The 27,043-nt window shown below is 47.4% G+C and overlaps 11 protein-coding genes across 13 annotated transcripts; 5 read left to right on the plus strand and 6 right to left on the minus strand.

Moving 5' to 3' along the window:
- On the plus strand, positions 1-1,548 carry SPPG_02692 (uncharacterized protein). The gene is made up of 4 exons (XM_016750977.1): positions 1-459; positions 518-875; positions 939-1,051; positions 1,113-1,548. Exons 1-4 carry the CDS (start codon positions 85-87, stop codon positions 1,344-1,346), a joined length of 1,080 nt encoding a protein of 359 aa, XP_016610246.1. The 5' UTR covers positions 1-84; the 3' UTR covers positions 1,347-1,548.
- SPPG_02693 (uncharacterized protein) lies at positions 679-2,392 on the minus strand (the record flags this gene model as incomplete). Its single annotated transcript, XM_016750978.1, has 6 exons — positions 679-1,519; positions 1,580-1,688; positions 1,744-1,820; positions 1,888-1,979; positions 2,043-2,201; positions 2,267-2,392. 6 exons carry the CDS (start codon positions 2,390-2,392, stop codon positions 1,390-1,392), a joined length of 693 nt encoding a protein of 230 aa, XP_016610247.1. The 3' UTR covers positions 679-1,389.
- Positions 2,393-4,382: 1,990 nt separating this feature from the next.
- SPPG_02694 (uncharacterized protein) lies at positions 4,383-6,206 on the minus strand. Its single transcript, XM_016750979.1, has one exon. It carries the CDS (start codon positions 6,114-6,116, stop codon positions 4,578-4,580), a length of 1,539 nt encoding a protein of 512 aa, XP_016610248.1. The 5' UTR covers positions 6,117-6,206; the 3' UTR covers positions 4,383-4,577.
- Positions 6,207-6,558: 352 nt separating this feature from the next.
- On the minus strand, positions 6,559-7,836 carry SPPG_02695 (uncharacterized protein). Its single transcript, XM_016750980.1, has 4 exons — positions 7,736-7,836; positions 7,359-7,664; positions 7,155-7,277; positions 6,559-7,071 (listed from the first exon to the last, which is right to left on the minus strand). The coding sequence occupies exons 1-4, from the start codon at positions 7,740-7,742 to the stop codon at positions 6,806-6,808; spliced, it is 702 nt and encodes a 233-aa protein (XP_016610249.1). The 5' UTR covers positions 7,743-7,836; the 3' UTR covers positions 6,559-6,805.
- Positions 7,837-9,675: 1,839 nt separating this feature from the next.
- On the plus strand, positions 9,676-10,872 carry SPPG_02696 (uncharacterized protein; the record flags this gene model as incomplete). Its single annotated transcript, XM_016750981.1, has 1 exon — positions 9,676-10,872. The coding sequence occupies one exon, from the start codon at positions 9,676-9,678 to the stop codon at positions 10,870-10,872; it is 1,197 nt and encodes a 398-aa protein (XP_016610250.1).
- A 472-nt stretch (positions 10,873-11,344) lies between these two features.
- On the plus strand, positions 11,345-12,171 carry SPPG_02697 (uncharacterized protein). Its single transcript, XM_016750982.1, has 3 exons — positions 11,345-11,624; positions 11,688-11,786; positions 11,852-12,171. The coding sequence occupies exons 1-3, from the start codon at positions 11,385-11,387 to the stop codon at positions 12,005-12,007; spliced, it is 495 nt and encodes a 164-aa protein (XP_016610251.1). The 5' UTR covers positions 11,345-11,384; the 3' UTR covers positions 12,008-12,171.
- Positions 12,117-13,659, minus strand: SPPG_02698 (uncharacterized protein). The gene is made up of 7 exons (XM_016750983.1): positions 13,466-13,659; positions 13,310-13,407; positions 13,164-13,253; positions 13,028-13,110; positions 12,826-12,970; positions 12,417-12,769; positions 12,117-12,345 (listed from the first exon to the last, which is right to left on the minus strand). The coding sequence occupies exons 1-7, from the start codon at positions 13,652-13,654 to the stop codon at positions 12,197-12,199; spliced, it is 1,107 nt and encodes a 368-aa protein (XP_016610252.1). The 5' UTR covers positions 13,655-13,659; the 3' UTR covers positions 12,117-12,196.
- Positions 13,660-13,788: 129 nt separating this feature from the next.
- Positions 13,789-17,542, plus strand: SPPG_09051. Of its 2 annotated transcripts, none has more exons than XM_016757204.1 (15): positions 13,789-14,040; positions 14,107-14,641; positions 14,706-14,819; positions 14,887-14,941; positions 15,003-15,065; positions 15,125-15,168; positions 15,225-15,379; positions 15,452-15,963; positions 16,022-16,107; positions 16,173-16,298; positions 16,368-16,719; positions 16,797-16,841; positions 16,920-17,163; positions 17,231-17,283; positions 17,369-17,542. In XM_016757204.1, the coding sequence occupies exons 1-15, from the start codon at positions 13,797-13,799 to the stop codon at positions 17,495-17,497; spliced, it is 2,757 nt and encodes a 918-aa protein (XP_016610254.1). In that variant the 5' UTR covers positions 13,789-13,796; the 3' UTR covers positions 17,498-17,542. The 2 variants fall into 2 exon arrangements, with proteins under 2 accessions (XP_016610254.1, XP_016610253.1); XM_016757205.1 differs by having other exon boundaries at positions 14,110-14,641.
- On the minus strand, positions 17,470-21,342 carry SPPG_02701 (uncharacterized protein). Its single transcript, XM_016750984.1, has 17 exons — positions 20,975-21,342; positions 20,817-20,909; positions 20,600-20,749; positions 20,388-20,533; positions 20,242-20,325; positions 19,975-20,172; positions 19,565-19,913; positions 19,444-19,508; positions 19,276-19,387; positions 19,086-19,203; positions 18,978-19,021; positions 18,823-18,918; positions 18,660-18,764; positions 18,502-18,592; positions 17,888-18,435; positions 17,727-17,816; positions 17,470-17,665 (listed from the first exon to the last, which is right to left on the minus strand). The coding sequence occupies exons 1-17, from the start codon at positions 21,146-21,148 to the stop codon at positions 17,540-17,542; spliced, it is 2,589 nt and encodes an 862-aa protein (XP_016610255.1). The 5' UTR covers positions 21,149-21,342; the 3' UTR covers positions 17,470-17,539.
- A 114-nt stretch (positions 21,343-21,456) lies between these two features.
- Positions 21,457-22,593, plus strand: SPPG_02702 (uncharacterized protein). Its single transcript, XM_016750985.1, has 8 exons — positions 21,457-21,552; positions 21,636-21,721; positions 21,778-21,805; positions 21,878-21,914; positions 21,973-22,037; positions 22,106-22,204; positions 22,263-22,355; positions 22,416-22,593. Exons 1-7 carry the CDS (start codon positions 21,487-21,489, stop codon positions 22,311-22,313), a joined length of 432 nt encoding a protein of 143 aa, XP_016610256.1. The 5' UTR covers positions 21,457-21,486; the 3' UTR covers positions 22,314-22,355; positions 22,416-22,593.
- Positions 22,362-25,962, minus strand: SPPG_02703. 2 transcript variants are annotated; one of them, XM_016750987.1, is made up of 9 exons: positions 25,776-25,962; positions 25,424-25,705; positions 24,624-25,300; positions 24,437-24,549; positions 24,218-24,377; positions 23,826-24,144; positions 23,302-23,762; positions 22,850-23,235; positions 22,362-22,785 (listed from the first exon to the last, which is right to left on the minus strand). In XM_016750987.1, the coding sequence occupies exons 1-9, from the start codon at positions 25,927-25,929 to the stop codon at positions 22,518-22,520; spliced, it is 2,820 nt and encodes a 939-aa protein (XP_016610258.1). In that variant the 5' UTR covers positions 25,930-25,962; the 3' UTR covers positions 22,362-22,517. The 2 variants fall into 2 exon arrangements, with proteins under 2 accessions (XP_016610258.1, XP_016610257.1); XM_016750986.1 differs by having other exon boundaries at positions 24,624-25,347.
- Between the last annotated feature and the right edge of the window lie 1,081 nt (positions 25,963-27,043).

Here is a 27,043-nt window from a genome sequence, read left to right on the forward strand (position 1 = left end):
GCGGTATCAGAGGGATTCAGAGTTGCCCGGGAGGAGGAATGGTCGTTTTTGAGAGGGGTTTATGGATTGCGGGGTGGCTCTGTGATGGGGGGCGACAAAGTGTTTTTGGAAAAAGGGGAGGAAGTGACGCTTCCGGTTATTTATCAGTCATTTGATGCGGGATGGGAGGATGCGTCCGTGGATGATACGTACTTTTGGGCATCACCACCCTGCTCATCCACCCATCAGCCATCTCTGGTCATCACGAGTGACGGGCGCACTGTATCGAAATTGGCACTCCATGCGCAGCTTGTACCTTATAAAGTCTCCAACCATGTTCGGTTGTTTGTACCGGAGAAGGAGCAGCTGGTGCATTCCATGCGGGTGGAGGTCGGACGACATGTCAAGTTCGTGGAGGGACGGAAGGTGTATGTGAGGTGTGCGGTTGCGGAAGTGGTTTGTAGTGTTGATGAAGAAAAGGTATGTATTGTGTGATTGTTTACAAAGGACCGTAACATTTAACCATATGTGTTGGTAGAACACCAATGCTTATAACCTAACATTCAAATACCGGCCTCCACCTGCCCCGCATACCACATCCCTCCATTTCCTCTTTTACAGCGACCCCTACCATACCCTCCTTTTTGACATCCACCGCGTCACAGTCCACAGTCTTCACCGCCTCGACCTGAGTTGCACTCTCGGGCAAACGGACTCCGCCGCGGTGGTACTAAGAGGGGGGCCCATGGCGAGGCGAGTTCATTGTGCGGTTGGTGGAGGGGATGTGGCAGTTGGGGTTGAGAGGGTTGTGGTGCCAGCTGGGGGATTATGTGAGGTGCCGCTGATTGTTAGACCGAAAAGAGTGGATGTGGGGAATGTGGTCTTGAATGTTGTTGGTGAGTGGCAATTGGTTGTTCGTTTTATTAAATATGATATCTCATTGTTCCGTTTCAACCAAGACACGGATACCCATGCACTCGTCTCATCTTGGCTCCTCATCCCGCACATCAAATACCCACCCATTACTAAATCGTTTGACATTACGGTACCCAAGGGTACATCGCTCAACAAGGTATCTCCCATGTGCACGTTCCCAGCAATAAATAAAAACCATACTAACGCACCCTATGCAGCGAATAAGCTACACGAATCCATACCCAACTCCCAAAACCTTCCACCTCCACACCCCAACACCCCACCTCCTTACTTTCAAATCCCCCCATCTGATCCTACCCGCGGAAGGAACAGAGTACATTGGGCTCCGCCTCCTTGCCACCGACGCGCACTCTGGAGACGTATTGGTGCTTTTGAATGACGAGGAGGACAGGATCGAGGAGTGTTTGAGGTTGAGGGTTGTGTATGTGTGATAGCGGAGCTGAGGAGGAGGTGCTGTGGCGGTGTGAGTGTGCGTCAGTCAAGGGAACACTTTAGGGAACGTACCATGGATAGGTCCATAGAGTCGCCCGGATCAAACGATCGTCTTCTATGCGGTTTATACTGTTTTGGGACGGGCGTGATAACCGAGTGGGGTATACTCACTCTAAAACACAAATGGTCAATAGAGTCTCACTACCATATATCACACAGCTCATTAACATACTTGACCGGCGGTTCATCCTCTAACATGGATTCCACTCCTTCAGCTTCCAGAAAGGGGTAAGGAAAAGGTTCAGGAAAGAGACGATCATTGATCTTGAATACGCCCGTGTCTGTCCATGAGGTGAGTCTTTACTACGTCTTTAGATACTGGAGAAGGAACCTTACAATAATAACGCGGATCGGGTGGAGATGGAGCATCAGGTGGTGGCTCTTGTTTTCGGATGCTTGGAGTAGGTTCTGGCCTGTTTATTGTTTCGATTAAAAAATTGAAAATAGATCACTGTTCAAAAAGTGGAAAGTAAAACATACGCAGAGTCCCCGAAAAATAGACTAGGATAACAACTTCGATACTGTTGCAATTCATCAAAAAACTCATCGGTTTGGGAAAGCACTTGCAAGACCTTGGATCCAAAAAGTTATTATCACCAAATAAGGGTTTTCCAAAATGCGTTCAGAGTAGATACATCTTGTTTCCTCTGCTCCACTTTAGCTTTTACGCGGGCGAGAGGGGACGTGGACTTGTAACGGATCGGCGACGAACGTGACGGTGGATGCGGCTTGGACGGCCGACTCTTGAGCTGACGAATCTTTGTACGAGAAGGGGCTCTAGAGGAAGTTGCCGTCTAAACCATAAAGAAGAATGAGCACACCGGTCTTTGGGTTGTTGGGTTGCCCAGTCTATCCCCACCGTTATGGGTACGTCCAGCTCATCCTCCCACCCCACGTCCCGTTTCGCGTCCTGGAGGGTGCGGACCAGTCGACGGGTTTCAGAACGTAGGTGGCGGATACGAGATAGGTCTGCGTCGGTGGTCATAACGTCCAGAGCGATGGAGTTCAAAATGGGGTTCTTTCGCCGTGGGCAGACGCGCGTGGCTTGGACGGCTGTGAAGTAAGCAAGTCCGAAATCCCAAAAATCTCCTCCATTGGATCATGACGGATCGTAACAGTGCAGGAAGCGCAAGGAGTACCTCCTCCCCCGGCCCACTCCGTTGCTGATTGGAGCTTTGCTGGTTCCTTCAGTGGTATGTCAAGTGACAAGTATGATGGAAGCCCAAGTCCTGCAAGGCGGAGGGCTGCGGCTCATTTGATACCATGGAAGGACAGAACCCGACAAGTGGTGCAGAAGACAGATAATCTGACTTTGTCGGGATAGTTTATGGAGTGCCGCGCTCGGTCTTTGTGTTGCAATGCACCAAGTCTAATCTTCACATTTGTTTGGAACTGCACATCATCACCTTCTGTGGTGTGTCACACAGTCTTGCGCTGCGCATCGCTATACCGTGTGTCTGCCCCAGCAAACAAGAACACCGGTCTACCGGTCGCTTTTTATCTCCGTACCGAATGTCATCCTTGAGGAAAGTTGGAACATGTGGGTATATGAGTTGTCTAGCCATACGGAGTTTGACTTGGAAGAATCGATTTTCTGGGCCAGGGTTTGCTACAATGTCGGGTCATCAGTCTCTAGAAGTGATGACACTCGACTCCTCCATATAGATACACTTTTGAGCATCATGTCGCGACCATGTTATGGGATGATTTGCTACGATAAGGAGTCTGCGCATAGTATGTCAACTCGCAAGCAAAAGCTAAACGAAAACTCCCCATGCAAAGTCCTGTTTAGATCGGCACTGTAAACTAGTACACCAGTACTCTTTTGAAGCTTACTTTCATCTTCATTACAACAAGCATATCCACTCCTCCGGTTTGGAGGGAATCGTTTGAGCCCAATATGTATTTAACCCAGTTTTCATTTCGTATCTGAAGTCAGTGGTATGCATCAACGCTTTGGAAAAAAAAATAAACCAAAACGCTTTAGCGTGGAACGGCTTGACTTTGAACGCAATCCGAAGGTAGTAGCGATCAGTTGATGGAAAGGGTAATTTAGATAGTTGGGACTGGGTGCAAGCAAATAGAATGATCTGATAAATGTGACGTATGGACAAAAACATGCGTCGAAAACTCTCCAACCAATCAGCCAGCATTCATCATACTATCTCCCCAGTGGAATTCTTTTGCTATTTAACGTGGAATGCATGTGGTGTGTGAGTGATAAATGTCAATCCATCTTACCCAAAGAAGGTGCGTTGCCTCTGTCATCCTGTCTTCACCCAGGAGACAGTACTATGCAATGAGTGAGATTTAAACCCAGCATTGGCTCGTCCCAAGTCCCCGTTCGTATTTCGAGTGATTAAAATGACTTTTCTTCCAAATGCACTTTTGTCTTTAATTGTATGGAAACTTGCATTCTTCACTGTTTTCTTCCCATCAGCGGGATCTGAACTCAACGCACCTCTTGCAAAAGGACTTTCAACTTGACCTTCTTCCAGTGTGGCTTGGCTGATCGGATTTGATGTGTCAGCAAGTCCGGCGTGATGCCACCCGGGTATAAAACCTGATCTTGACGATTAGTTACGGTGCCTTAGTCGGTTAGGGATGCTCGTGGGTGGGGATGTGGAGAGAGAGTGAAACTCTGCATACCAACGAACGAGACGCATTGAGGTCTACAGAATATCCAAAATGGAGGATATATTCCAAAGGCAAACTACGTTATGTGATCAGGGAGGGGGTGGGATGGGGAAACTGATGGGCTGGACAAACAACAAACCTGCTGTACAATGTATCAGAGAATATCCCATTATCTGCGAGGAGTTCATCTGATATGGACTCTTTCTTGTATCCATGGGATATGGGCGCCGCAGTAGAGGATGCCAAAACCCAACTGCGCATAGCACGCAAAACGGTCAACAAATCAGGATGATTGATCCTGTCGCCATGATTTATGCACTTTCAGATGTGCAGCCCACACTTTCTCATACAAATTCCACAGAATAACTTTGGATGCAACGATGCCAGATTATTACGAAACAATATAGAAAGGCTACAAGCGAATGATAAAATCAATGCATCATATTTCATATTCAATAAAATAAAAATAATAAGTAATTTATATACACCTAAAATCCGCTCCTGCAAACGGTTACGCATCTCCTACGTTGAAATCAGACGTTGTGGATGCCACACATGCCCCGCTTCCCACATTGGCAATTCCGATTCAGCATAACCTCCAACTGCTCTGTAATCCGTTCGACTTCAGACCTTACGAGTGGTGTCATGGACTTTACGTCCCTTGCCGCAGAGAGTTGATTCACACATTTGGGAGAAAGTGTTACAAAGAGCTCGCGGGGGGCAGCGAGAAGGAGGATGGTCGCGAGTGCCAGTGACCCATCCGTGTGTGAGTGAGAAGCAAGATGGGATGATTCTACAGCCCGTTTCACAAGGGTGAACATGGGATGCGCCACAGTTTCAGTGAGAAGTCGTTGGATTTGCACAGCGTGGGTGGTGGCGAGTTCGTCGGATGGACCGGCAAGGTCAATACCGGGGTGTTGGAGGGAAATGAGGAAGCCATTGTCCGCGGGAAGGGAAGAGAGAATGTGTTGGATAATATCAGAGGGTTCGAGGTGCTCCATTAGCGAAAACGATTGAGGAAGATCGTGACAGAAGAGTCGATTTAATCGCGGCCAATCAATATTTTGATGGAGCTTCAAAAGAGATATTGGTTGACTTTCCCCTTTGGTGAGGATAAAATAGCCGCGAGGTAATCCTGTTTCTTTGTCAATCGGTTGCATGGCCTCATACAAGAGGTTGGCGTCGCAAAAATAAGAAGGGTATTTGAAGCGAGCCGTATCGAGGACAAGAGCTTGGTTCTTTTCTGGATGGTAGGCGCCAATCGGACTGAAATGGCCATCCCCGGTTTGCGAGAGCGTTGCCCGAGAAAACGACACGACCATGTGCGTGTCTTCAGAGGCCGTGACTGTTCGTAAATCATTCAAAAATTCTTCACGAGAGACTTGGTCGGCCCGTTTTGCAACTACCCGCAACCCATTGCATCGAGCCAAACATGCCAATTCCCGAAACGTCATGCCTTTCTGACGGATTTGAGTCAAGGGAGCACAGCATTCCAGCATGTCGTCTGAATACCATCTCCAGACACCTTTCCATCGTTTTCCGGGGTCAACGGCGAGGGCATTCAAGACCATGGCAAGGGAGCCGAGGCCGCAAAAGGCAGGTTCAGATTGCATGACAAAGTTTCCCGAAAGTGAAAAGTAGATTTCCGCCTGTCCGGCCTGCACGCATTCTTTAAAGAGTGCTCTTCCGGCAGGAGAAGTGAAGGAATGGAGATGCGGTGGGAGTTCTCTTCGGTAAAAGGTTGTCGATTGTTCCTTTTCGTGCTGTTCTTCACCTTGTTGTTGTTGTTGTTGTTGCTGTTCTTGACGAGGGAGCGGTGGAGGTATAAAAGGTTGTGGATGAGGATAGGGAATATTATGAGCAAAACCAGCGGAAGCATGGCATGGGTGAACAGCGAGAGAAGCGTTCAGCGGGAGAGTAGTCGAGTGGTTTCGACAAGAGCAAGAGTGCCGTTGTGCAATTGACAGTGCCCGACGTGGACGACGACAGGAAGTTAGTGCAGCTGTCCTTGGCAGGTTGATGAGCGACGTCCACATGTTTGCAGTCCTACGAACAAGTTGCGGGCAAGACATATTTCGCTTGTCCTTTAAATAATCCCACACAATCCTTCCCAAATCCTCCGCAAACCGCAACAAAACGACGAGACGACAAGAAATTCCGACTGCTGGCCTTCTTCCGATGCGCTTTGTCATGACTGTCATATCACCATATATGGACATTTATTGTGACTGTGCCATGCAGTACTCCATTGATAAACATGATTGGCTGCAAGTTCCTTTGGTCGGAAACGCCTTCCGAACCCTCCGAAAGCCCTCCAATAGGAACAAGAGATCAAATCTGATTGGAGATATGGTCACGTGTAGGGCAGCCATCAAATATCACGTGACACTCTTCACGTGAGCGAGTGTGATCTTCCCCAATGCATTGGGTTGTTTGTTGCTGGATAACGAAGGGGAAGATCTGCAAAGGATCAGGATTGCAAATGATAAGGGACTCACACAGCATTGAAAGTTTGGCACACACAGCGTTGATGTTCGCACACACACACATATAAGCATTTTGGGTAGATGAAAATGCTACTCAATTTCGCTGGAAACACACACAATTTATTGTTCCACTCGTAACCAACACCATCGCATATACAATCTCCATGACAGGAACACTTTCCCAAATCATTCTACTAGGAATTGCATACTCCTGCTTATTCTCTCATCCCTAGTCCCCATCATCATTCGTCAGCCATCTTTGCACATGCGCTCCATTAATACCCATCATCGTAATCTCGCTTCGCATCATAGTCTCGCTTGACCCGCCGTTTGGAATGTCGACTTCCACTCCGAGATCGCGACCGTCTCCGATCCCGAGACCGCGATCGATCCCTGCGTCGTTCCTTTTTCATCATATACAGAGATTTTTCTTGTGCAGCAAATAGTTCCTTTTCGAGTGGGCGCGACACGAGTTTGAGGTGCATGAAATTGCAAAAGCCTCCGCGTGTGCACTCTGCATTTTCATACTGTCGACAACAGGCTTGCGTAGAGAAAGAATAAAGTAAGAAAAGAGTAAAGAAAAGAGTAAAAGATATTCGAATTGCAAGTTAACCGCCGGCCTACCTTCCCCAAAATCAGTAACAGGAGACAACTCGGCGTAAAGCGGACGTCCAGCGTAAAATCGATTATTGAGCTCCTCCACAGCCTTCCCTGCATCTTCCTCATATTTGTATCTTACATACACGTCTACAAGAGAATCAGAGTTAGCAATCATGACACTTGAATGTGTTGGCCGAGTACGTTCTGCAATCGCATCTCAATACTTACTTCCAACAAGATGATCCCCGACATTATCACAAACATTCATCTCCTCAATCTCCCCATACTTTGCCAACTCTACAAATACATCCTCAAAAAACGCATCAAAATGCTCCTGCAGATCCGGCTCTGTCAAAGCACAATTTGCCTCGTGCGCAGGATTCTGATACACGTTCGATAATAGAACCGTTTGGGAAAAGGTGGGTTTGACGTGCTTGCGGGAACACCGGTCACCATGCCGGCAGGCCCCAATTTTGAAATAAAAGGAGCAGTTGACCTTGTCCTTTTCAGTGCCGTAGATCGAGGCAAGGTGATCTGATGAACGATGCGTTTAGTACGCGGTCCATGGAATACATACATACTCTGCTGTCCAGCATATCACTTACCAGCCATGATGAAAAGACTACTGATGTGAACGTTGGTGTGTACGTCGTCGTCTGCACGCTTCAGTGCCCAACATCCAGAGGTTTGTTGTGATGGCAACACATGGTCACGTGATGCATTCGAAATCCTCGTCCGATCGAACGACTGCGCACCTTTAGCAATCAAAGATATTGGAAATCAGCTGCCCGCAGTCTGCGATATTGGAATAAAGATTGTGTTGATGCATGCGTGGATTAAAAGGCACACGCACATGGAGCGATGCGGACAGGTGGCAATCAAGATAATAGCTGCAGCCATTGATTTTGTTGATATGTGTGTAGGATGAAAGGCGTATTTTTCAATCCAATGCGCATGAATTGCTGTTATTTCCGTCAAGGAAGAAATCAGAAATCCGCCTAACATGCCGTCTTCGTATAAGCAATACTTTGCGAGCCAGCATATATCCATTCCTTTGTTTAGTGTTCTCTGACTGTGCAGTCTTATGACGATTAGAAAGATGCAAACGCAATCTTGTCTTCATAAAGTGTATGTTGTTTAATTCGGATGGGCATGCCAGATTGGGGAGGTAACTTTGTATGATGGCCCTCGCATCTGCACAAAAAGTTCAATGACTGCTGGGATGCAGAAACCATTCACCGTCGTCCTCATCCCGTGCCGTTCATTCCCTAGCCTGGCCATACGTCCCACTCATATCGCCTTCAGGTTGCCTTCAGCGATATGCTATCAACGATGCCTGAATCTATCACTTGTGACCTGCCAGGAATTCTTAATCACTTACCTGCAACGATCGTTCCAACAGCCACATCCTTTGACAACAGCCTTGACAAAACACCTTTCAATCACATTCCAAGCAAAGGTTAAGAGGTTGAAAGTTTAAGAGGACTCTAGAGGTAATGTTCCATTGCTATTCTGAGACTGAATCCCAAACATTGGAGAGTACTTGTGCCAACCAGACCGACTGTCGGGACCATTCAACGCTTGCAAATATATCTGAGAGTGGAGGTTTCCCACTCATAATAATGCGCACCAACCCAACTCTTTCTTGCCACACTTTGAGGTTTCCGATTCCATAGTCGCGATCATGAGCCGTTATACTCGACTGTGACGATCGATGGCCGTGCCCATGTAACCGTGTTTTCTTCAAAGATGGCCTTTCCGATTGTAATCATCACACTTTGGCAACCCAGTGGACAGGCATGCGGAACCAATACTCACGCAAGATTTTTCTAAAGAAATCATGCACTCCTTGAGACGCTGGGATCGCGACCCAAATTCCAAATGGCTCTTCTTGGAACGATTCCTTGCTCACGCTCTATGTGGACTTGTCTTACAAGGAGCGTAACCTTACCACCGACCAAAATGCTACCAGTCTTGCAAAGGACCACAAACCCACAAGGTCTTGCGACGTATGGCACCATAATCATCTGCAAAGTTTAATCAAGGGAACACAGATGGTCTACAAAGAAAAACAATAACCATCACCACCAAAAACCCACCAAAACAAGCTACAAATGGAGTCAGCGCCTGCGCTTGAAACGAAAACCGAGTCCAGCGCCTTGAGACCAGATGGGCTTAGTCCCGCGTCAATTGTCATGGCTGTGCCAGACTGTGCCGCCAAGTGCAGGCAGTGCAAGGTCCGGTTTCACCGCCTGGTTGGAGTTACTGTTTCCACTTTCCGATGACCCAACCACGTCGTTGGGTAAGGAAGAGGTTCAAAACCGGTAAGGACGAGCAAGATTTCCCCAGATTTCATGCAATGAGTACGTCCTATTGATTATTCCAGTTATGCGATTTAGCATCTTTTGGCCTTTGGCTGGGCTTAGTGGGCTGTTATATAACGGTGCAAATAGTTTACCGGTATCTCCTTCTGAGTGTTCATCGTCGTGCGTGGGGGGAGTGCATTGCCCAGAAGGGGTAAGTGATGTCGTTCGGTTTCCTTTGCATGCACGGCACTGATTGTCCCAAAAAGGTTCTACCACCATGTCATGGGGATTCCTCTCCTATCCTACCATATCAGGGAGCGGGCCTAGGCTGTACAGAACGCATTCGTTCATCGTCCGCAAACTGCCGCCGCTCGCAATCTGCAGCCGCAGTGAAATATCATGACGGCCAATCCAGAGGCTCGCAAAGCCCCGAAGATCCGAACGATGATAATGACGGGCGACCGACCATCGCACCCAATACAGAGAATAGTTCTATGCCGGGGATACCGGACCAAGATTCCGATTCGGGGCCAAATACGACAATATTGGGAGTTGTAGGGGGATCCCTTGCCGCCATCAGCGGTATTGGTATCGTCGTTGGAATCCGAATGGCCAAACGCAGGCGAACCGCCTCGAGTGCCACCTCCCCTGCAGAAGATTCCTCCACAAAACCCCCTTCCCCAATCTCAAATAACCCACCCCATCAAAGTAACTCCCCCGATCACCTCCGAGAATCCGTACCAAGCATCGCTCTCGACATTGACGACCTAAGCGAACTCGTAGCAAACATCTCACGACCGACCACGACGCGGCCAGAATTCTCGTATTTGGCTGCTACACTTGTCCCTGCGCCGCCGTTTCCCACCGCTGCATACGGGAACAATAAAACGCTGAAGACCGAGCCTAAAAATTGGATTAGCAAATCGCTTGACAAGAGACAATTCCCCTCTTTACATCGGACGTTGAGTGTCAAATCCTCATCTGACAGCCTGAACCGTCCCTCCCACACCGCCACTGCGTCCAATTCTCTTAAACGCGCCGACACGATCCCCCCTCTACCCAGTGTCCGCCCGATCATCACATCGCGCCCCAATACTCTCAACCGCCAAACCCCCAATGTCAATCCCAATCCACCAACATCTCTTACTCCTGCTCCATCCGAGCGCAACCGCCAACCCCCGAATGTCAAGCCTAACCCATCAACATCTCTCTCTCCTGCTCAATCCAAGGGTCCATCCGCCGACGTCCCCGAAAGCAGAGCCGTGACTCGCACGACTTCTACCAAAACACCACAGACTCTCATTCCCAAACTCGCGCGCTCCAATACCATCCCTGCACACAAATCCCCGCCAACTGGCTCAGCCCACTCGCTAGGAGCATTGAGTGAGATTTCCGAATCCGAAAATTTCTTCTCATACATCTCTCGGGAACGTTGAGCAGTGAATGCTGGACATTTCCCCCTGTAGTATAAATATTTTAGGTTTCTTTGTACATTCTGTGCATAAAAGTGTCTTGTATGTTTATATAAATTGCTTTTGGTGTGTGGAGTATGGTGTCGTAACTCTTTGTTTATCCTTGGATATTGGCTTCTTTTTTGTTTGTGGTTTGTTAATGTTGATATGGCCGTGGCTGACATTGTTGTTCCAACGCAGAAGGTTGCCTCTTTTGTGATGACGACAAGCTACAAGTTACCAGGGATTTGACATGATGCAGTGGGGCCATTTGCTTCCTCCCTCACGATATAAATACCGATAATGGCGCTAAAAAAGAATGTCCAAATGCTTGATAGTTTATTTGTTTATTTGTCGCCCAGCAAAACAAACGGCCGATTGCTTACCTCATCCTGTCACATGAGCTTAGCCCAATAAACCCCGCCCAACTTCCTCCTTCCTTCCCCCCTTTTCCTTTGGTGTCCATTTCTCAACTTGCGAGGTCAACTGAACCAACGATGCCCAACACGGACATTGACCTTCCCCCGTGCATCTACTCCTCCACCAAGCCCTACAATGGCTTCACGACGCTTCTGCATCGGTTTGGCCGGTACGAGCGCATCCGGTCCATGTCATCGCTAGCTCCACGGACGGTGGAACCCGTGTCTTTTGCAGAGCCTTCACAAAAGAGCTTGGAGAGGAATGCGGCTATGGAAGCGTTTTCAATGCAGATGGCTAGACCTGAGATGGAGGATCAGGTTTGTGATTGTCTTGTGTTTCCTTTGGTGATGTTATGCGTAAAAGCTCATTGTTTGGAATAGCGGGTTGCGTTGACGCCCAAACAGGAAATTAAACTCGAACTGGCGAGACTCAAGGCTGCTGTTGAGAAATTGAAGAGTGGGGAAATACAGCAAGTTCAGGTATGTATTTCGCTCTTGTTTCGTTGAGTTTTTGTCGGCTTTATTTATTGACGTTTCCTTTATAGGATACTCAACAACCACAACCACAACCGCAATCCCAACAAGAACAATCACAACAGCTACCAACTCTTCCCCCCAAACCCCCAAAACCAACTCCCCTCCCCCGCCTTAACCAAAAACCCTCCATGGCAAACCTGTTCAACTTTAAAAAGGACCGATAGAGCGCGTTACTTTATATTATTGCTAATGTAGTTTGTCTGCTATTTACTTTTGCGTAATGATGAGTTGTGTTGTATAATGTGCAATAATGAGCCTAGATTGGAGTGGAAGGGAAAATGTAAAATAGTTTATCATAATTTCAAGTATGTGTAGGAGGTCTCGATAATTTGTTTTTCAACCGCTTCTCATGTTTACTTTATTATTTTATCCAAAAACCTTGTTCGCTGGTCTTCTAGGGCCTTTTCCACGTCCCCTGCGACGGCGGACAAAAGCATTGTGACTGTCTCAGATGCAATCTGTTTGATGGCGTCGGCGGAGAGAACTTCGAATGGGTTTTCCGCTAAAAACGAAGGCAACCACATCCATCATCAGCATGAACGCTACGCACACGTTAGAGTGTTTAGACATTACCAGCTTTCCGTTCCTCCTCCCTCAATCTCTCCTCCTCAACCCGTCTCCTCTCCTCTTCCTCCTTCCTAATCGCCTCTTCCTTCTCCCACACATGGAGCGGAACAGCTTCAGCGAGTGGAGGGGGCCATAATACTGCTACGGGTGCGTCGTCAGCATCTTGTACGAGGTCGAGTTGTGATTTCTTGACAAGAAGGTCGGGTTGAGATTTCTTTAGTTGCACGGTGGATTGAGATCTCTTGGCTGAGACCTGAACGGCGCATGGAGGCTCATCAAGGTGGAGAAGGAGCTCCGTATCTTGCTTTTCTTGTTCGGTGGTTAAAACGTGGCAAAAGAGGCGGTAATGCTGGAAAAAACTGACAGAATAGGAGCTTACTATAAATGCAAAATGCTACGCAAGAAAGCATCGTACCTGGAAACCCCATAATCGACAATCTTTACAACAGACTCTGGTCGAAATACATCCCATCCACTCTTTTCTTCCCCGCCCGCACCCGCATGTGACATGAGAAGATCCCCAAACTGATGTAAAGCCGTCTCAAGAGGCCATGCCTTTTCTGTAGAGAAAATAAGGGTTTATATTCGATTCTCATGAATGAGATCCGCATCCATACCGAGAGATTGATCCAATAGTGTCTTCATGATGGCGCAAAAGGCACCGATTTCGGCCTCAGAGAAGTGTGCATCTCGGGCAAATCTATAAAATATATGAAAAGGAGTAGAAAAATAGCATAATTCAGCGGAACCCACAGAAAGTTCCCAACGCAAAAGTTGACCACGATGGCGTTCAAGAGCTCTTCCTTGTATGATGTGTCCATGCCGAGGATTTTGGCAAATCGGCTTGTGAATAACGTCAGTACCCTATACCAAACATTAGAAACCTCTGAAGATCTTACCTGACAATATCGTCAGGAGTTTGGTAGGCTTTGAGCTCTGCGACATCCTCCTGCGTCAGAAGCGTCCATGTGAGGGGAACCGAAGTCGGAGTCGCATCCTAAAGGAACATTATAAACACTTTCGCTTCAAACCAGCAAAACGTATCCCGCACCTACCTCCTTTTTGACTTCCTCCCCGAGACCAATCCCACCTCCACCTGGTGTCCCGCCCTTCTTATGCTTTCCAGCAGACTTTGTTCGACTGCTGCTCGGTCGAGTCGTCGATCTGCGATCGGCACCGGCGCTGGTAGGTGGTGTTCGGCCTGTGGTGCGCTGCGAGGGCGATGATGCGGTTGTGGCAGACATCAAGGAGTATCCAGTCCAAGATCGACCCCGTCTGGGTGGATTAGGCGATGTATTACGTAAGCGCCAGATCCAGATGATCGACAATGCGAGAACACTTTCCTGGATTTTGGCTACTTATGTATACAGTAGATTAACGACAGTGATGGACGATTCATCCTACAGAGATCCCAAAGTTGGTGGGATGGTCTCAACCGCGAGCCGTCGGATGAGCCTTGTCGGTGTGATGGCCAATACGCGAGCGAGACGGATAAGCTCCATGGGTACTCAACTGGATCCTGCTGCCATGGCTGCTGTTGTCGAGGCGCATAGAGAAAAAAAAATTGACAGTGAAAATGCGTCGGATGATGATATGGATGAGGCGGGTGTGTTGCCTGGGGGCGTTGGAGGTAGGACGCATTAGTGGAGCTGTGTGGGCGAAGTGTGCTTTCTGAGCAACATGTATCATTATTTAGCAGCATCTAAACGACCTGGCCGCTACGATGCACTTACCGTTCTCCAAAAGGTAACCTCAGACGGCCGAACTGACCGTCCCCGTCGCAGCAGTGACCTCGTAGGGCGCTGGGACACTACCCGTTCCCGTGCCGGTTCCATCGCCGTTCGCTCACTTGCCCCCGATGATACCTCTGATCCCATCACCACTCGAAAAACACCTACATCTCTCTGGAGCGGAGACGAAACAGCCGATCTCCACCAATCCCATACACACCAACATGAGCAACTCACTGTTGATTCTTCTATTGACGACATCCGGGAGTACGGCGCATCTGTGCTTCACCCCGGAAAAGTCCTCGGCGTTCTTCCTGATGAGTACGACCGAGACGTTTACACCGAGTTTGATGAACTGTGTAACGAGATGCTGACGGTGCTGGGTGAATTTGAGACGGCGCTGGAGGAAATGACGATTTGGAAGGACGATTTTTTGAGACAGACTGTGCCTTCCAATATCAAACTACAGCTGACCTTACTGTTTGCAAGATTGTTTCGCAGGTATGTTGTTATTTTCCTAAATATGTTGTTGAATGAGGGATCTGAAGAACGTAGATCACGTCAGTAAGTCAGAGCTCCATGAACCGGTGTTTGAGTTGGTCAAGCAAGTACGAGTCTACTCTCGACCATGGCTGGACAAGCGATATGCTCTGGTTGAATTGGAAAAAGACTACCAAAGGTGACATGACATTTACCGTTGACAAGCTGGCATGGGTCGGATCGACTCAAACCTGTTGGGCGTTTAGACAATGCCACATTATCAATGTCGCAATTCGCAAAATGGAGCAAATGCAATTACAGGTACGATCTCCAACGTCAATATTAGCTACAGTCGTTGAGCATCATACTGATTGAATGGCAGGTGGAACGCATCCGGAGCGAAAAGCGGGTGGCATTGTGGGAGAGAGTTACAAAGCGGCTGATGGTTTGTTTATGCGACTATGATTTGGATCGTAGAATCCTTGCCTAACGAAAGCAATACAGGACCTTTTTCCAGATTACGGAGAGCAATTTGTCACTGTGGAAGTGTAAGAGTCCTGGTCGGAAATGTCTCAGTCGCACCCTTATTCATGTTTATCACTAGTCCGGAAGAATCCGCTACTGAACCTCCAGACACGGCCAACACTGGAATGTCGTTCCCACAAACCCCTGCAACAGATGTAATGTCCCGTCCGTGGACAACCACGACAGCATCTGGAACCTCTCTAAATAGTAGTATATCGAAAAGTCAATTGCGCGGTATATATATCAATGGCATGTTTTTGCTAAAAAGCTCTACTTTGTTTCTAACCTATGGCCTGCATAAAATAGCTTCTATTCGTGAATACATAACACAAGATACGCCCACCTGGAGACGCAAAGCAAAGGACTTGGTCAAGCAATTTCAAAGCATCCTGGAGATGCAGCATCCTAACCTCATCGCCCTCCTCGGACACTTCCACCGACGTCCGGTTCCAAAACCCGCTCAACCCGTCTATATTTCCTCTCACTCAGGAACAATCATATCCCGTTCAGCGAAAGTTCCAAACCTCCGTGCATCATGGTCTATGCTTGATCTGCGTCAATTTAGCAAGATGGAAAACGAGGAAGAAGAATCGAAACAGAGGGTATTGAAGCGATCAAATAGTTCTGGCGTACTGTTTGCTTTGGGGAAGGATCCCAAGTTACGACGGCCATTGCCGGGTGCTGCTATTGGAAGGAGAGAGAAGATCCATTCAGGCGGTCCGGTTCCGCATGGTAGTGGGGCATTCCGCAACGCCGGCTTTGATTCGCCGTCGGAAGAACGTAGAGAGGACACTGAAGCGTCTACATTTAGCTTACGGGTACGGTCTTGTGATGCTGGGAGGAATCATGCATTTCATTCACGTATTCTGGTTTTAGTACCTTGATAGCATAGGTGAAGCGGAGATGAAGGAAATCATTAATTCGTTCATTGACGAGCATCCCATGAAAATACCTGCTGACGGGTATGCTGAATTGGCACTCTGACTTCAGCTTTCGTTTGCCCGAGCTCAACATGTTTCCGAATCAGAAACCTAATTGATCAAGATCCGTCAACGAAAGCAAGCATTCATAAAGAAACGTACACTCTCCAAGATGTCATGGAACTTACCCTTCTGCACGCCCAACAAATGCAACTCCTTCAATCCGAATACGAGTATGTCTAGCCATTTTCTTGCATTTGCTGGTAGTAAACTCATGTCACGGTCCCACGTTATCGTAACAGAGAGCGCATTCAACAGCTTGAGAACCACATGACTGAGACAGAAGCAGCTCACGAAGAAACCTGCGGCGACTACGAACGACGAATTGATGTCCTCCAAGAGCGAGTCAAGCGTATTGCACAAGAATATATGAAGCAAGCCAAGGAAGGTACTCCACCGGACAAGCCGCATACAGGAAAAGAAGATACATCGGATGTAACCTCCGAGGTGGATACGGACTTGCCCAGGCCTGACAGACCGCGAACAAAGAGCACAAGACGGAGGCGGAGTCGAAAGAAGAGTCGGCAGAGGTGGAGAGACAGGAAGAGTCCCATCCGGAGTCCAATACATTTGGTACAAAAGAGGGTCTTACCGGTTTGTAGTTCATTGGACTTGCTCTGTGATTGCCTGTAGATATTCGCTTATACCTTGTCATTGAATGTGAACAACAGCCGAGACACAGGCCTGTGTTCACCAGCCCCCCGTTTTCCATGTCGGTAAGTAGCTGTTGATATGCCCACCGGAAAAAGCACACCATCTCTTTCGATATTCTCTAACTCGAAAACAACACATAGTTCATGGACCGCCTTCGGTGGTTTACTGAAGCCAAACTCCAAAAACGAAGCACCATCCAACAAAAATTCCGAAGCATCGAAATGAACGCTAACGAAGAAAGACTGGCCCAATACCACTTATTGAGACCGGAGAAGGATTCACCAACGGTAGAATCCGATCCGGACGTACATTTGCCTGCAGAATTTATGCCCATGCCTGGGGATGTTCCCCCACCAAAGAGGAAGGATATTTGGGCTGAACAGGGTATAGTGTGTCCGTCAAGAGAACCACGGTGATTGTAATGTTCCTCACGTCCATTGTCTTGTTACAGGTATTAATATGCCATGGGGTGGAAGATTCAACGTGCATCGTAGGGAAATAGGGGTACGTACTACTTTCAATTCATTCTTTGGCAGACAACATGTTTCCGGTTCGACATTGTGCTTATGTCTCTATCTCTATCTGATAGGGAATGAATATTCTGAATTTATTCGATGTGGCAATGCGGTTCCATCATCCGCATCGTTCAAGAGATACACCAACCACACAGAATCAAACACCTCATGAGGAAGCCAGTAGATTTGATACCCCGCTTTAACACAAAACTTCGTATGATTAAATATAATCAAAAAACTTGAAACTACTTTTTCTTCTTCTTCGCATCTTTTCCACCACCTTTTTTCTTGCCCTTGTCCCCTTCGTCATCCAGTGGCGCCGCGAGCATAGCGGTGCGTTTCTTAACCAATGGTATTTTTTCGTAAAAATCCTAAATGGATGCGGTTAGAGTACTCAATATGTAGTGTCAACAGGGCTTGCTTCATCTTTACCCAGTATGGTTTATCGTCATTCTTGTCAAAAGGAGCCATATTTAGAATCTGTTCGACAAGTTCATTGGTTGTGAATGGTCTCAATCGTAACTAGATGGACACAGGAAGCTGTTAAATGACTCTCGTCCGCGGTAAAACCCAGAGAAACCAACACCACTAACCAACTTCAATCGTCGATCAGTCAAGGCTCTCTCACAAGCCAAAGCAATCTGTCCCGTCGAGAGCCCATCGCTCATTCTCGTCAACAGACTTATATCAATATCCTTTACAGCCGCTGGAATTCTTCTTCCAATAAAATATGTCCATAGCGCATTCCGCGAAGGGTAATCCGGAGCTGGGACTGGTAATTGCTTCCCAAACACAGGCATCATAGCCTTCACATCCCCATCCCAGGGTTTGTTACTCGTTCCCATTACCATGACCCTATCGACAGGTTTAAGCCCCTTGACAGCTTTCAAAAGGTCCTTTTTAATTCGCTTTGGATCGGACGTATCGTCTTTTGGCACCTTTTTGGCAAAAATCATTTCGACATTGTCAATGTACACGATGGATGGTGGATGGGCTTTGGCTACTTTGAAGACCATGTGGACCATTTTGGCAACGTTAGATTTGCCGACGTATTGTCCAGCTGTGTTGCGGGGGGTAAGGTTGAAGAGCCATGCACCCAGTTCCGACGCAACAGCGTTGACGAGCATTGATTTACCGGCACCTGTGTTTGCGATTACTTCATTTGATATGTTTTTGGGATTGTATTTTCGTGTGGACAACGTCATACCTTTTGGTCCGAAAAGCAATACACTCGATACAGCTGGAACTTGCATCGGCTCCGAGAACCCCAGTGGGAGTACACAATATTCTGTCACCGCCTAATACTCGGAGCGCACCAGAATCAACACCAAGAGCCGCACCACTGTACAAAAGCAATGCTCGTACCCGTTGCAATTCTCCAAGTGTTGGCTTGATAACAGGAGTCTTTGTTGAGCTTGATGCTAGCAAGTCAAACTCGCCTTTGAAATCCTCCATGGACACCGATGGGTACTTTTTTGGGATTGTTAGCCAAATGATGATAATGGAAAACAGCATATGTGTGCCTTACCTTTTGTAGAATTCCGGCCTGGATAAGTTCTTCGACTAAAGATTCCATGGTTCGGTTGGCTGTCAGGTCTTTCTCCTTCTTACCCTTCTTTCCCCCCTGTAGGCCTATGCTGTCATTACAATCCGTTACGATGACAAAGAGACACCTACTCGTACCTTTCCTTTGCCTCCTTTCTTTCCGCCCTTCTTGCCTTTCTTGCCTTCAAAATGCAGGACTTTGATCAACATTCAAGAAGCTTGAATACAAACATGTGCAGATGTTACCTTTTCCGCCCTTTTTACCCTTTTTTCCCTTTCGACTTTTGCCAGCCTTCTCCCGATCAACGGCCATTTTCAAGTTTTTGAGCTCTTCTTTCAAGATTTCCATGACCTGGCCCTTGATCTTGGTGCATTGAGCAGAGAGCAGTCACTAAATGAAACGGAATCTGCGTACAGGCGATCGTTAGAGTGGTACCTCAGCTTCGACCTCTCTCCGTTTCTCATTTTTAACAATTTCCTGATCGTGCTTTTGAGCGAAATTTTCGGTTTCGTCCTTTCGTAGCCACTTTTCCCCGTAAGTTGATCGTCTAAGAAGAGTTAAATAACGAACCAAAGATATCGGTTCATGCACACTGTAACATACTCGGTATTTATGCTAGTGAGGAAGGGGGAGTCATCAAACTTGAATTTGTTTGGATCTTCCGTTTCCTACTTGCATGCATTCGTCATATGCTGAGGTAGTCGAATACTCATGTTGAACATACCTCCTGTTTTCCCCCCTTCTTACCCGCTGCTCCTTTTTTGGCGTCCTTTCCACCTTTTCCAGCGTCCTTGCCCTTTGCTCCTTTGCCTCCCTTTCCTCCCTTCCCACCTTTCGTAGCTGATGCTGCCGTACTAGGCTTCGATTCACCCGCCCCTGACCCATCAGCTTCTCCAGCAGCCGGAGGTATTTGTCCCTCAGGCGTTAGCTCAAACTTGAATCCAGGCTCTTGCCAAACTTTGTCTGCGGGGAAGTCGGGAAATTTGCTGTTGATCCTCTTGTATTCCATGTACCATTGTCGGAAGCTGTCCTGCAAGGCTTCCTTCATATCTGGTCCTTCCACCCTCATGATTCTGTTGCGATCCAGTGTAAGCTGATATAGAACAAAGGAGAGTGCATCCTGTAACTACTCACTTTTCTCTGGTATTAACAAGAGCCTGCTGGTATTCTTCTTCATGTTGCAGCTGAACGACTTTTCGGCGATTCCGGTTGTTTTCGGCTCTAACCATTGGATTATTTTTTGGGTCTTTCATGATGTTTGCCATTCCCAAGAAGATCATTTCCTCATGCATTTGCTTCTTGTAGAATTGGCGTGCCTTGTATCCTTTGTACCTATGGAAGAAAGGGTATCAGATCAAATTGGACCGTAACGACTGGTCTGTCGTCACTGTCGGCACCCACACTTTTTGAATTCGTACAGCTGCCGTATTTACTTCCATCTCCTCCTCATTTTGATCAAGCTCCTTTTCACGTTGAGCCTGAAGCCTATATGACAGTCCGATCAGATCTTGCTTGCAGCATATAGCCAACACCACAAAATGTCATACTTGATGTCTCGCATATACTTTGCCCGCAGTCTCCCCTGTCGCCCTCGCTCGTTGATCTGTATAATGCGGATTGCCTCTGATATTTTGAGAGGTGGGAACGGAGGTACAGCTTCTCCAAAGCCAAACTCTTTAGCACCGAGGCCGTCCTAGGACGAGAAGACTGGTTCATCATACCGCATACGGTTTGCGTCCAAAGGTCGAGGAGCACTCACCAACAATGTTTTGTGCTGCTCGATATCTGTACCCCGCTCTTCCACAAAACAGCGTGGAACTGGGATTCGCAGATCGTCAGGAGTTAGCTTTAGATCCAGCAGAATGTCTCCAAAGTTGAAAAAGTCTGTCAGCTCCAATTCCACCATTTTCTGCAGCCAGTGAATTAGCTATAAATCGAAATCTTTGCGTTCAATACTCATTCTACGAGGCTCATACATGCTTCAACTCTAGTATTCTTCCCATTGTCGCAAGGACAACATCTTTCATCAATCGTCGTTTCTGAGGATGTACGATTTGGTCGTATGCTTCCTATAAAAGGTTCAACTTGATACTCCCTCTCTGAAAAATATAATATCTTTTCTGTTCTTGCATACCTCCAGTCTTCGAAAGATCTGGATATACTTGACATATAGCAACGCCAAATGCTGGAAGGCGGCTTCCCGGTCCTTGGGGAGCAGGTTGGGATCTTTGGGCGACTCATACTCTAGTTGATCAGCCAGCTGTTTATTGGCTTCTGCCCAGTACTGATTGTATGTTCGGTTTGACATGATGGCTCATTCGGGTAGTTGTCGTTGCTTGCTGAAAACGTCTTGGATGTGATCTGATCATGTCCGACCGCTTACGTAATGAGGGCTATTACATTGGCTTTGCGGCTAATGTTAAAAGCGACAGCAGCAACTGAGATATGGAATAACAAAGGGAGTAAGGACAGGAAGGTGATCCATTTGCCAGTAGGATAATGGCAGATATCATCGTTTCGGATGGATATTTGCCATGTTGTTTTGGCTAGTTGGTGTATCACGTGGTTTGTGATCGTGCCGTGGGGCGGGAGCAAAGGTATCGCAACGACATTGGTAAATCTTTCATCTTGACCTAACAAACAGCTATGGCGGACGACGAGCTACAAGCTATCCGAGCGAGGCGTATGGCCGAAATGCGTGCGGCTCAGGGGGTAGGTCTCTTCTTGGCGTTCTTCCAATGCAGCGATCTCAGGATTGCATTACTGATCTCTGAGATTAATCGTGCCTCTTGTAGGGATCAGCGGGTTCAATGGGACTGCCCGCAGGCATGGCAGCAGGTGGCCCACCCGGTAATTCTGCTGAAGAAGCTGAAAAGAAGAGGTAAGTCATTCACTCTCTGACCATATCATCCTGATTAATAAACGAACGTGTTGCAGCCAAATGGAGGAGATGCGAAGGAATATGGTAGGTTCACCCAACAATGGAGTGAGATGGACCATCTCTGAACCTAGCATTATGACTGAATTTCTATCGTAGCTTTACCAAATCCTGGACAATGACGCTCGGGAACGACGTAAGAGTGGATTTATCTTGGCCGCATCATATCTCCTTGACTAACCTTTGTCCTGAAGTCGCCCGCATCAAGATTGTAAAGGCAGAAAAGGCCCGTGCTGTAGAAGATCTTTTAATTCGAATGGTAAATCTCTGCTGGGTTTGTCCTGGATATGACCCATGACGCGAACATTCATCGACGATATTTCATAGGCCCAAACCGGTCAGATCAGAGCCAAGGTCAATGAATCAACACTCATTGGCCTTCTGGAACAAATTAACGAACAAAACCAAAAAGAAACAAAGATCACCGTAAGTCTGGTCTATGTCGTTCGTTGCAGGCACATGATTAACAGATGCTTGGACACAGTACAATCGACGACGAGAAGACGATTCGGATGATGACGATTTTGGATTGTAGTTTACATTTGGGCGTAGCACAGTAGGGCATAGTATGTGCGCGGTAAGTTTCTGGAAGTTGCAGGGACTGTATTGCAAAGTTTCTCAAAATTTTCCAATATAGATATGTATATACACAATGATACAAATAATTGAGCGCGAGGCTTCTGTATTCTCCGTCTACCAAATATGATATGGGTGGGACGTGATCATTTGGGGATGTCGCTTAAACGATGCGGCTTTTGACCATAGTAAATCTTTCAATTCGATCCAGTTTGTCGCCGGTGGCACCCTTTTCCTCCAGTTTCCCGTCCATTGAAGATGCCTTGGAACCATCAGGTTGCCCTTTGGATTGTTTTGAGGGAAGCGCAGAAACTCGTCGCGATTCGAAACCATCCGACACAGGCTCCTCTCCCGCTTTATGCAACTGCATTGCGCGTCGACGCGCCGCCCGCTGCATAGTTAGTCCGACTACTAATTTGAGGCACAAAAGGCTAGATGTAGAAATGACCGTTATCGCAAATGCTGAACACGCGAGGCCAGTGAGAACGCACACACCTTAAATAGATAGCACCCAAAATGCCAACCCACATTCCCAACATCTTAATAACCCTTGCAAACTCCTTTTGCACTGCCGGATCCATGCTTACACCAACCAGTCTCCACAACGCATTCCCCAAACCCTGCACACCATCTTTCGTGAACCATTCGGCCGGACTGGGAAGAGGAGATGGGTTGCAAGCATCCAAAAAGGCTTTTACTAGTCTGGATATGCTACTGCTCAGATCTTTGTCATGAGAATATTGATCGGCATCGTCCGAGGTGGACCGGAGGTACAAAAGCATTTGCATGGTTTGGAGTGTCACGCGAATAACTAGGCACGAAAGCGGAATGGAGACAAAGCCAATTCGGCGCGCTACTGCGGGCGATTGGTCCACAAAGGTCTGTGAAAGCAAGGGCAGTGTTAGATATCAAGGGATTTTAAGATGAATTGACCACTCGTTACCCACCATCCGACGGTTGTGCTCGATATCATGATCATCCTCCTTCCCACCTTCCTTCCCGGCATTACTACCAGCTGCACGCATTCCGCTCAAATCCCTACACAGACTATCCCGAAACCGCCCATAAACGGCCGGCTTGATGTGATTGAACTTTGATATAAATGCATGTTTCAGCCAATCCACCAGGATCTCGGTGCCAAACACTACCACAACAGGTGTCGCAAGAGTCTCGATCAACTTGTAAGTGGAGGTGGACAAAATGTAACGCACGCCCGACAGAAGGGAGGATGCGCTGGGAAAGGAAAGGACAGGCTGGAACACATTGGACGGTGCAAACATGGATGTGGAGAGATTGTAAAAGTATGAAATGGCAGATTCGAGATTACTTAAACCGCCAGTGAGCTCGATAAAGTTGCGTAACGTGATGATGCAGAGAAATACAGAGAGTTGAAATCGTTCAACGATATCTATATCAGTCGTTAACCACCAGGTTCATGGAGGAACTGAGTAAACATCTTTCGCAACCTCACCTGCACAGCTCAACTGGAAGAGATTTTCTTTCTCGAACCTTTTGAACACACTTCCTTTGATCTCCACAAATTGATTACTCAATAATAATGTCATCAAGGCATTATTGTACGAGTTGATGGAGACGTTCAGAGTCATGACTTGGTAGAACAGCACGATGCTGTGCGTGAAAACATAGCATAATGCTACAAGAAAATGTTTCACCCTCCCAAGTTGTCGTTGGCCGCCGTGAGGGTTTGCTAATGTGTATTTGACAGTGGCCTTTGAAAATAGCGAATCAAGGATGTCATGCCCAAAAGCGCTACACAGTTTGTCACATATCTAAACGGCCGCGAGGTAGGTTGTTAGAGACACAATATTCAAATGATGTACCAATAAACGCGGGTATCCTCACCTCAAGCACATTGAATATGACGTACAACTTTATCAATGCCTGCCCTCGGACGGAATGATATATCTGTGATGCATCATAATGCTGAAGCATATAACAACAGATTCCAATCAGAGCGCCCTTCATCAAGTCACATTTTTGCGCCGATTTTAGGTATGTTGACCTGACCAAAATAATTTGAGTCAATGTTACCTCAAATGTAGCTGAGGAGAAGATGCGCACCTGAAAATAAGCGCCTTGAACATGGTCCACAGCGCAAAAACAATCCGCAAGGGCAATATGGTGAATATATGGAGGAATGAGTCAAAGCAGATAAGATACCCAAAAAACATGAGCTAGAAGATTGACAAGATGAGAAAGCTGAAAAAACTAGTTGAGAATGGCTGAGGTGCACCATCAAGTTTCGTACCTTTTCGAGCTCGAAGGGTACACTCAAGAAATCCTGAATTCTCTCCTTCTTTACATCTGGGCTCTCATCAAAATCGGTCCCAAAAAGTTCGGCTTTAAAGTAACCCCAGAGACTTCCTATGCCGTCCGACTCGTTTGACAAACGTTCTGAGGAGCTTACAACGCCTGGATTCTTGCGTAACGGACTGCCCAGGTCACTAGTTGCTTTCCCATTGAAGGCGTCCAACTTGGACGATATATTTCCTACTGCCGTTGGAGTACGGGACCTTTTGGGACTACCATTAGGGGAAGAAAAATCAGACGAAAGCTGGTGACCATCCTCATGCTGTACTGCATTCCACGTAACAACGTCAGCTGGTTCCAAGACGCGCTCATTCGTCGTATTCATAATTTCAGAAGTTGTGGAGGAACGATTCGTGCAATTGGCGGGGATATTGGTATGCGCCATATCTAATGAGGATGTGTCGTGTTCGTTTAAATTATCGAGGGTGAAGGATTCTGACTGCATGTGTTCGGGAAGAATAGATTCAATGGATGTGAGACTGGAATCACATGTACTGCCGTCCAGGAGAGCATGATGCAAGAGTCGCCGATCCAGCGATTCCGATCGAAGATCTGTGATGGAATGAGACCGGCGGTGCCCAAGTAGAAAATGGGCATTCGTGTCGGCTTCCTTCTCTGTAAAACGTCGGAACAAGCATGAGCTCTCAGCTCTCGCTGCGATTCTTGAAGATGGAATCACTCAAATGTCTTGTCTCCCCCACTTAGAAAAGACTCATTTTCCTACTTCTCCGCACTTACCATGCAGAAATGACGCTTCGTATGCGGAATGAAGTGCGGCAAGAGGCGAATCCCCAGTTTTTCGCCGTTTTCTAGTAGCGAGGGATGGACTTATGGGACTTCCTAGTCCATTTATGGTAATTTCGGCTTGTTGTGTGGTACACTCAGAAGGTCGATGGGCTAGGCGAAGGGGAGTCAGGGTGGAAGTATGGCGTCGTCGTAGAGGAGGAATTGGAATGTCCATTGATGTGTCGTTTTCGCGAAGAGTCGACAAAGACTCAGAGTGGTCCGTAATATATATTACTGAGCACAAAATACAAGACCGAGTTAGTTTACTTGCTTGAAACTGGCTCATTCTCAGGTTTGGGCCTACCTCCAAGAGCTACAGATCGCTCTCGGTCTACGGAAAGAGTTCTCTCCAAAGGAGTTTCTTTTTCAGCATTGGCAGCTGAAGGGTATGATTTTTGCGTCAAAAGCAAAGCGGGTTGGGCATTGTCAGCAGGCGATAATGGCCTGGCTGCTGGCATGATGGACTCTATAGTTGAATGCAAAGGAGATCTCGCCAGCCAAAGCCGTTTCGGAAGTTCAAAAGGTCCATTTCGCCTTCATGCACGTGATCTTGCTCATGTAAGCGTGAGATGATAGCGTGGTCAATGTCAGGTTTTTCCAATGCGCAAGGCTAGTGGAGAATTGAATAATGGAATGTGGATCCCTGTCCATTCAACAGTTGCTTTTGGAGCTCTTCAAACTCCTGCGGTTGCAATTCACAAACGCTTCCGTGATGGACTGGTGTGTGCAATGCACCACATGCTACGGTAGTTTATGACGATCCCCGTTTCACATACAGTATTCATTTTGATACTAATCCCATGCTCAACTATGGCCATCTGCTTTGTCGTCGTCGCCATCGTCGTCGTCGTCATCCTCCTACCCCTCCTCCTCCTCCTCCTCGTCGTCGTCGTCGTCGTCGTCGTCCGAACGGCTCGTGCAAAAAAGGGCTTGGAAGGCTTCTGCGCGCTAAAATGATCTTCATATTTGTGAAACCAATTTATATCTTTATAGCAAGTCATCTATCCATATATGGAATGAGAGAGATTATGTCTACACCTAAACCCATCGCCGCCTTTTTGGCCTCGCCCTTCTTTTGCGCCAGCGGTTTTTTTTGTTGGCAATTTGGATTATCGCGCAGTTGCAAACGGATAGATTTCACGACGATTACAGGCTGCAAAGGAAGCGAGTAAAGCGCAGGGACGAGCAGGCACGAGCCAAGTACCAGTGCTGGTTGACGAGGAGTTTGCATTGGTTGGAGGAAGATAGACGCTCCCGCGACAGCAGTTCGTGCTTGTTCTAACATTTCCGTCATTCCTACTCGTTTGGACTTCAATTGACGCTCACGGCCGCTCCTCTCCCTTTGGAGAACCCTAACGGGGTCTCTCTTGTCACTTACTGGACCGAACATTCGCTGAAGCTTCCTGACCGAACGTTGGTGGAAATGGCCGCAAGTCACAGCCAGCAGGAACTGGAACCAGCGCTGACGTTTCCTTTGGAACCATTGTCATCGTCCTCAGACCACTTTTCCTATCCTTCAGACTCTGTTTTTGTAGAATCCGCTTCACTACAATTCCGAACGCTTCCGTACTG

The sequence above is a fragment of the Spizellomyces punctatus genome (assembly GCF_000182565.1).
Source record: "Spizellomyces punctatus DAOM BR117 chromosome Unknown supercont1.4, whole genome shotgun sequence".
NCBI classification, from domain to species: domain Eukaryota; kingdom Fungi; phylum Chytridiomycota; class Chytridiomycetes; order Spizellomycetales; family Spizellomycetaceae; genus Spizellomyces; species Spizellomyces punctatus.

What these genes read in the sequence shown, in the direction of transcription:
- SPPG_02698 (XM_016750983.1), bottom strand. Translation starts at nt 13,654, where the DNA reads ATGTCTGCCACAACCGCATCATCGCCCTCGCAGCGCACCACAGGCCGA. An exon ending in GGGAGGAAGTCAAAAAGGAG is followed by an intron (nt 13,408 to 13,465) that starts GTAGGTGCGGGA and finishes ATGTTCCTTTAG; the next exon opens with GATGCGACTCCGACTTCGGT. An exon ending in ACTCCTGACGATATTGTCAG is followed by an intron (nt 13,254 to 13,309) that starts GTAAGATCTTCA and finishes GTTATTCACAAG; the next exon opens with CCGATTTGCCAAAATCCTCG.
- SPPG_02703 (XM_016750987.1), bottom strand. Translation starts at nt 25,929, where the DNA reads ATGCCAGCAGCCAGGCCATTATCGCCTGCTGACAATGCCCAACCCGCT. An exon ending in TACCCTTCGAGCTCGAAAAG is followed by an intron (nt 24,550 to 24,623) that starts GTACGAAACTTG and finishes TCAATCTTCTAG; the next exon opens with CTCATGTTTTTTGGGTATCT. An exon ending in TTCAAGGCGCTTATTTTCAG is followed by an intron (nt 24,378 to 24,436) that starts GTGCGCATCTTC and finishes TATTTTGGTCAG; the next exon opens with GTCAACATACCTAAAATCGG.
- SPPG_02695 (XM_016750980.1), bottom strand. An exon ending in CGGGGATCATCTTGTTGGAA is followed by an intron (nt 7,278 to 7,358) that starts GTAAGTATTGAG and finishes ATTCTCTTGTAG; the next exon opens with ACGTGTATGTAAGATACAAA. An exon ending in TGTTACTGATTTTGGGGAAG is followed by an intron (nt 7,072 to 7,154) that starts GTAGGCCGGCGG and finishes TCTCTACGCAAG; the next exon opens with CCTGTTGTCGACAGTATGAA.
- SPPG_02702 (XM_016750985.1), top strand. Translation starts at nt 21,487, where the DNA reads ATGGCGGACGACGAGCTACAAGCTATCCGAGCGAGGCGTATGGCCGAA. An exon ending in AAATGCGTGCGGCTCAGGGG is followed by an intron (nt 21,553 to 21,635) that starts GTAGGTCTCTTC and finishes TGCCTCTTGTAG; the next exon opens with GGATCAGCGGGTTCAATGGG. An exon ending in CAATGACGCTCGGGAACGAC is followed by an intron (nt 21,915 to 21,972) that starts GTAAGAGTGGAT and finishes TTTGTCCTGAAG; the next exon opens with TCGCCCGCATCAAGATTGTA.
- SPPG_02692 (XM_016750977.1), top strand. Translation starts at nt 85, where the DNA reads ATGGGGGGCGACAAAGTGTTTTTGGAAAAAGGGGAGGAAGTGACGCTT. An exon ending in GTAGTGTTGATGAAGAAAAG is followed by an intron (nt 460 to 517) that starts GTATGTATTGTG and finishes ATGTGTTGGTAG; the next exon opens with AACACCAATGCTTATAACCT. An exon ending in TGTGGTCTTGAATGTTGTTG is followed by an intron (nt 876 to 938) that starts GTGAGTGGCAAT and finishes GTTTCAACCAAG; the next exon opens with ACACGGATACCCATGCACTC.
- SPPG_02701 (XM_016750984.1), bottom strand. Translation starts at nt 21,148, where the DNA reads ATGTCAAACCGAACATACAATCAGTACTGGGCAGAAGCCAATAAACAG. An exon ending in GGGTAAAAAGGGCGGAAAAG is followed by an intron (nt 19,022 to 19,085) that starts GTAACATCTGCA and finishes TGCATTTTGAAG; the next exon opens with GCAAGAAAGGCAAGAAGGGC. An exon ending in CTGATCGACGATTGAAGTTG is followed by an intron (nt 17,817 to 17,887) that starts GTTAGTGGTGTT and finishes GTGTCCATCTAG; the next exon opens with TTACGATTGAGACCATTCAC.
- SPPG_02694 (XM_016750979.1), bottom strand. Translation starts at nt 6,116, where the DNA reads ATGTCTTGCCCGCAACTTGTTCGTAGGACTGCAAACATGTGGACGTCG.
- SPPG_02697 (XM_016750982.1), top strand. Translation starts at nt 11,385, where the DNA reads ATGCCCAACACGGACATTGACCTTCCCCCGTGCATCTACTCCTCCACC. An exon ending in GACCTGAGATGGAGGATCAG is followed by an intron (nt 11,625 to 11,687) that starts GTTTGTGATTGT and finishes TGTTTGGAATAG; the next exon opens with CGGGTTGCGTTGACGCCCAA. An exon ending in GGGAAATACAGCAAGTTCAG is followed by an intron (nt 11,787 to 11,851) that starts GTATGTATTTCG and finishes TTTCCTTTATAG; the next exon opens with GATACTCAACAACCACAACC.
- SPPG_09051 (XM_016757204.1), top strand. Translation starts at nt 13,797, where the DNA reads ATGGACGATTCATCCTACAGAGATCCCAAAGTTGGTGGGATGGTCTCA. An exon ending in GAGTTACAAAGCGGCTGATG is followed by an intron (nt 15,066 to 15,124) that starts GTTTGTTTATGC and finishes AAAGCAATACAG; the next exon opens with GACCTTTTTCCAGATTACGG. An exon ending in ATGAAAATACCTGCTGACGG is followed by an intron (nt 16,108 to 16,172) that starts GTATGCTGAATT and finishes TTTCCGAATCAG; the next exon opens with AAACCTAATTGATCAAGATC.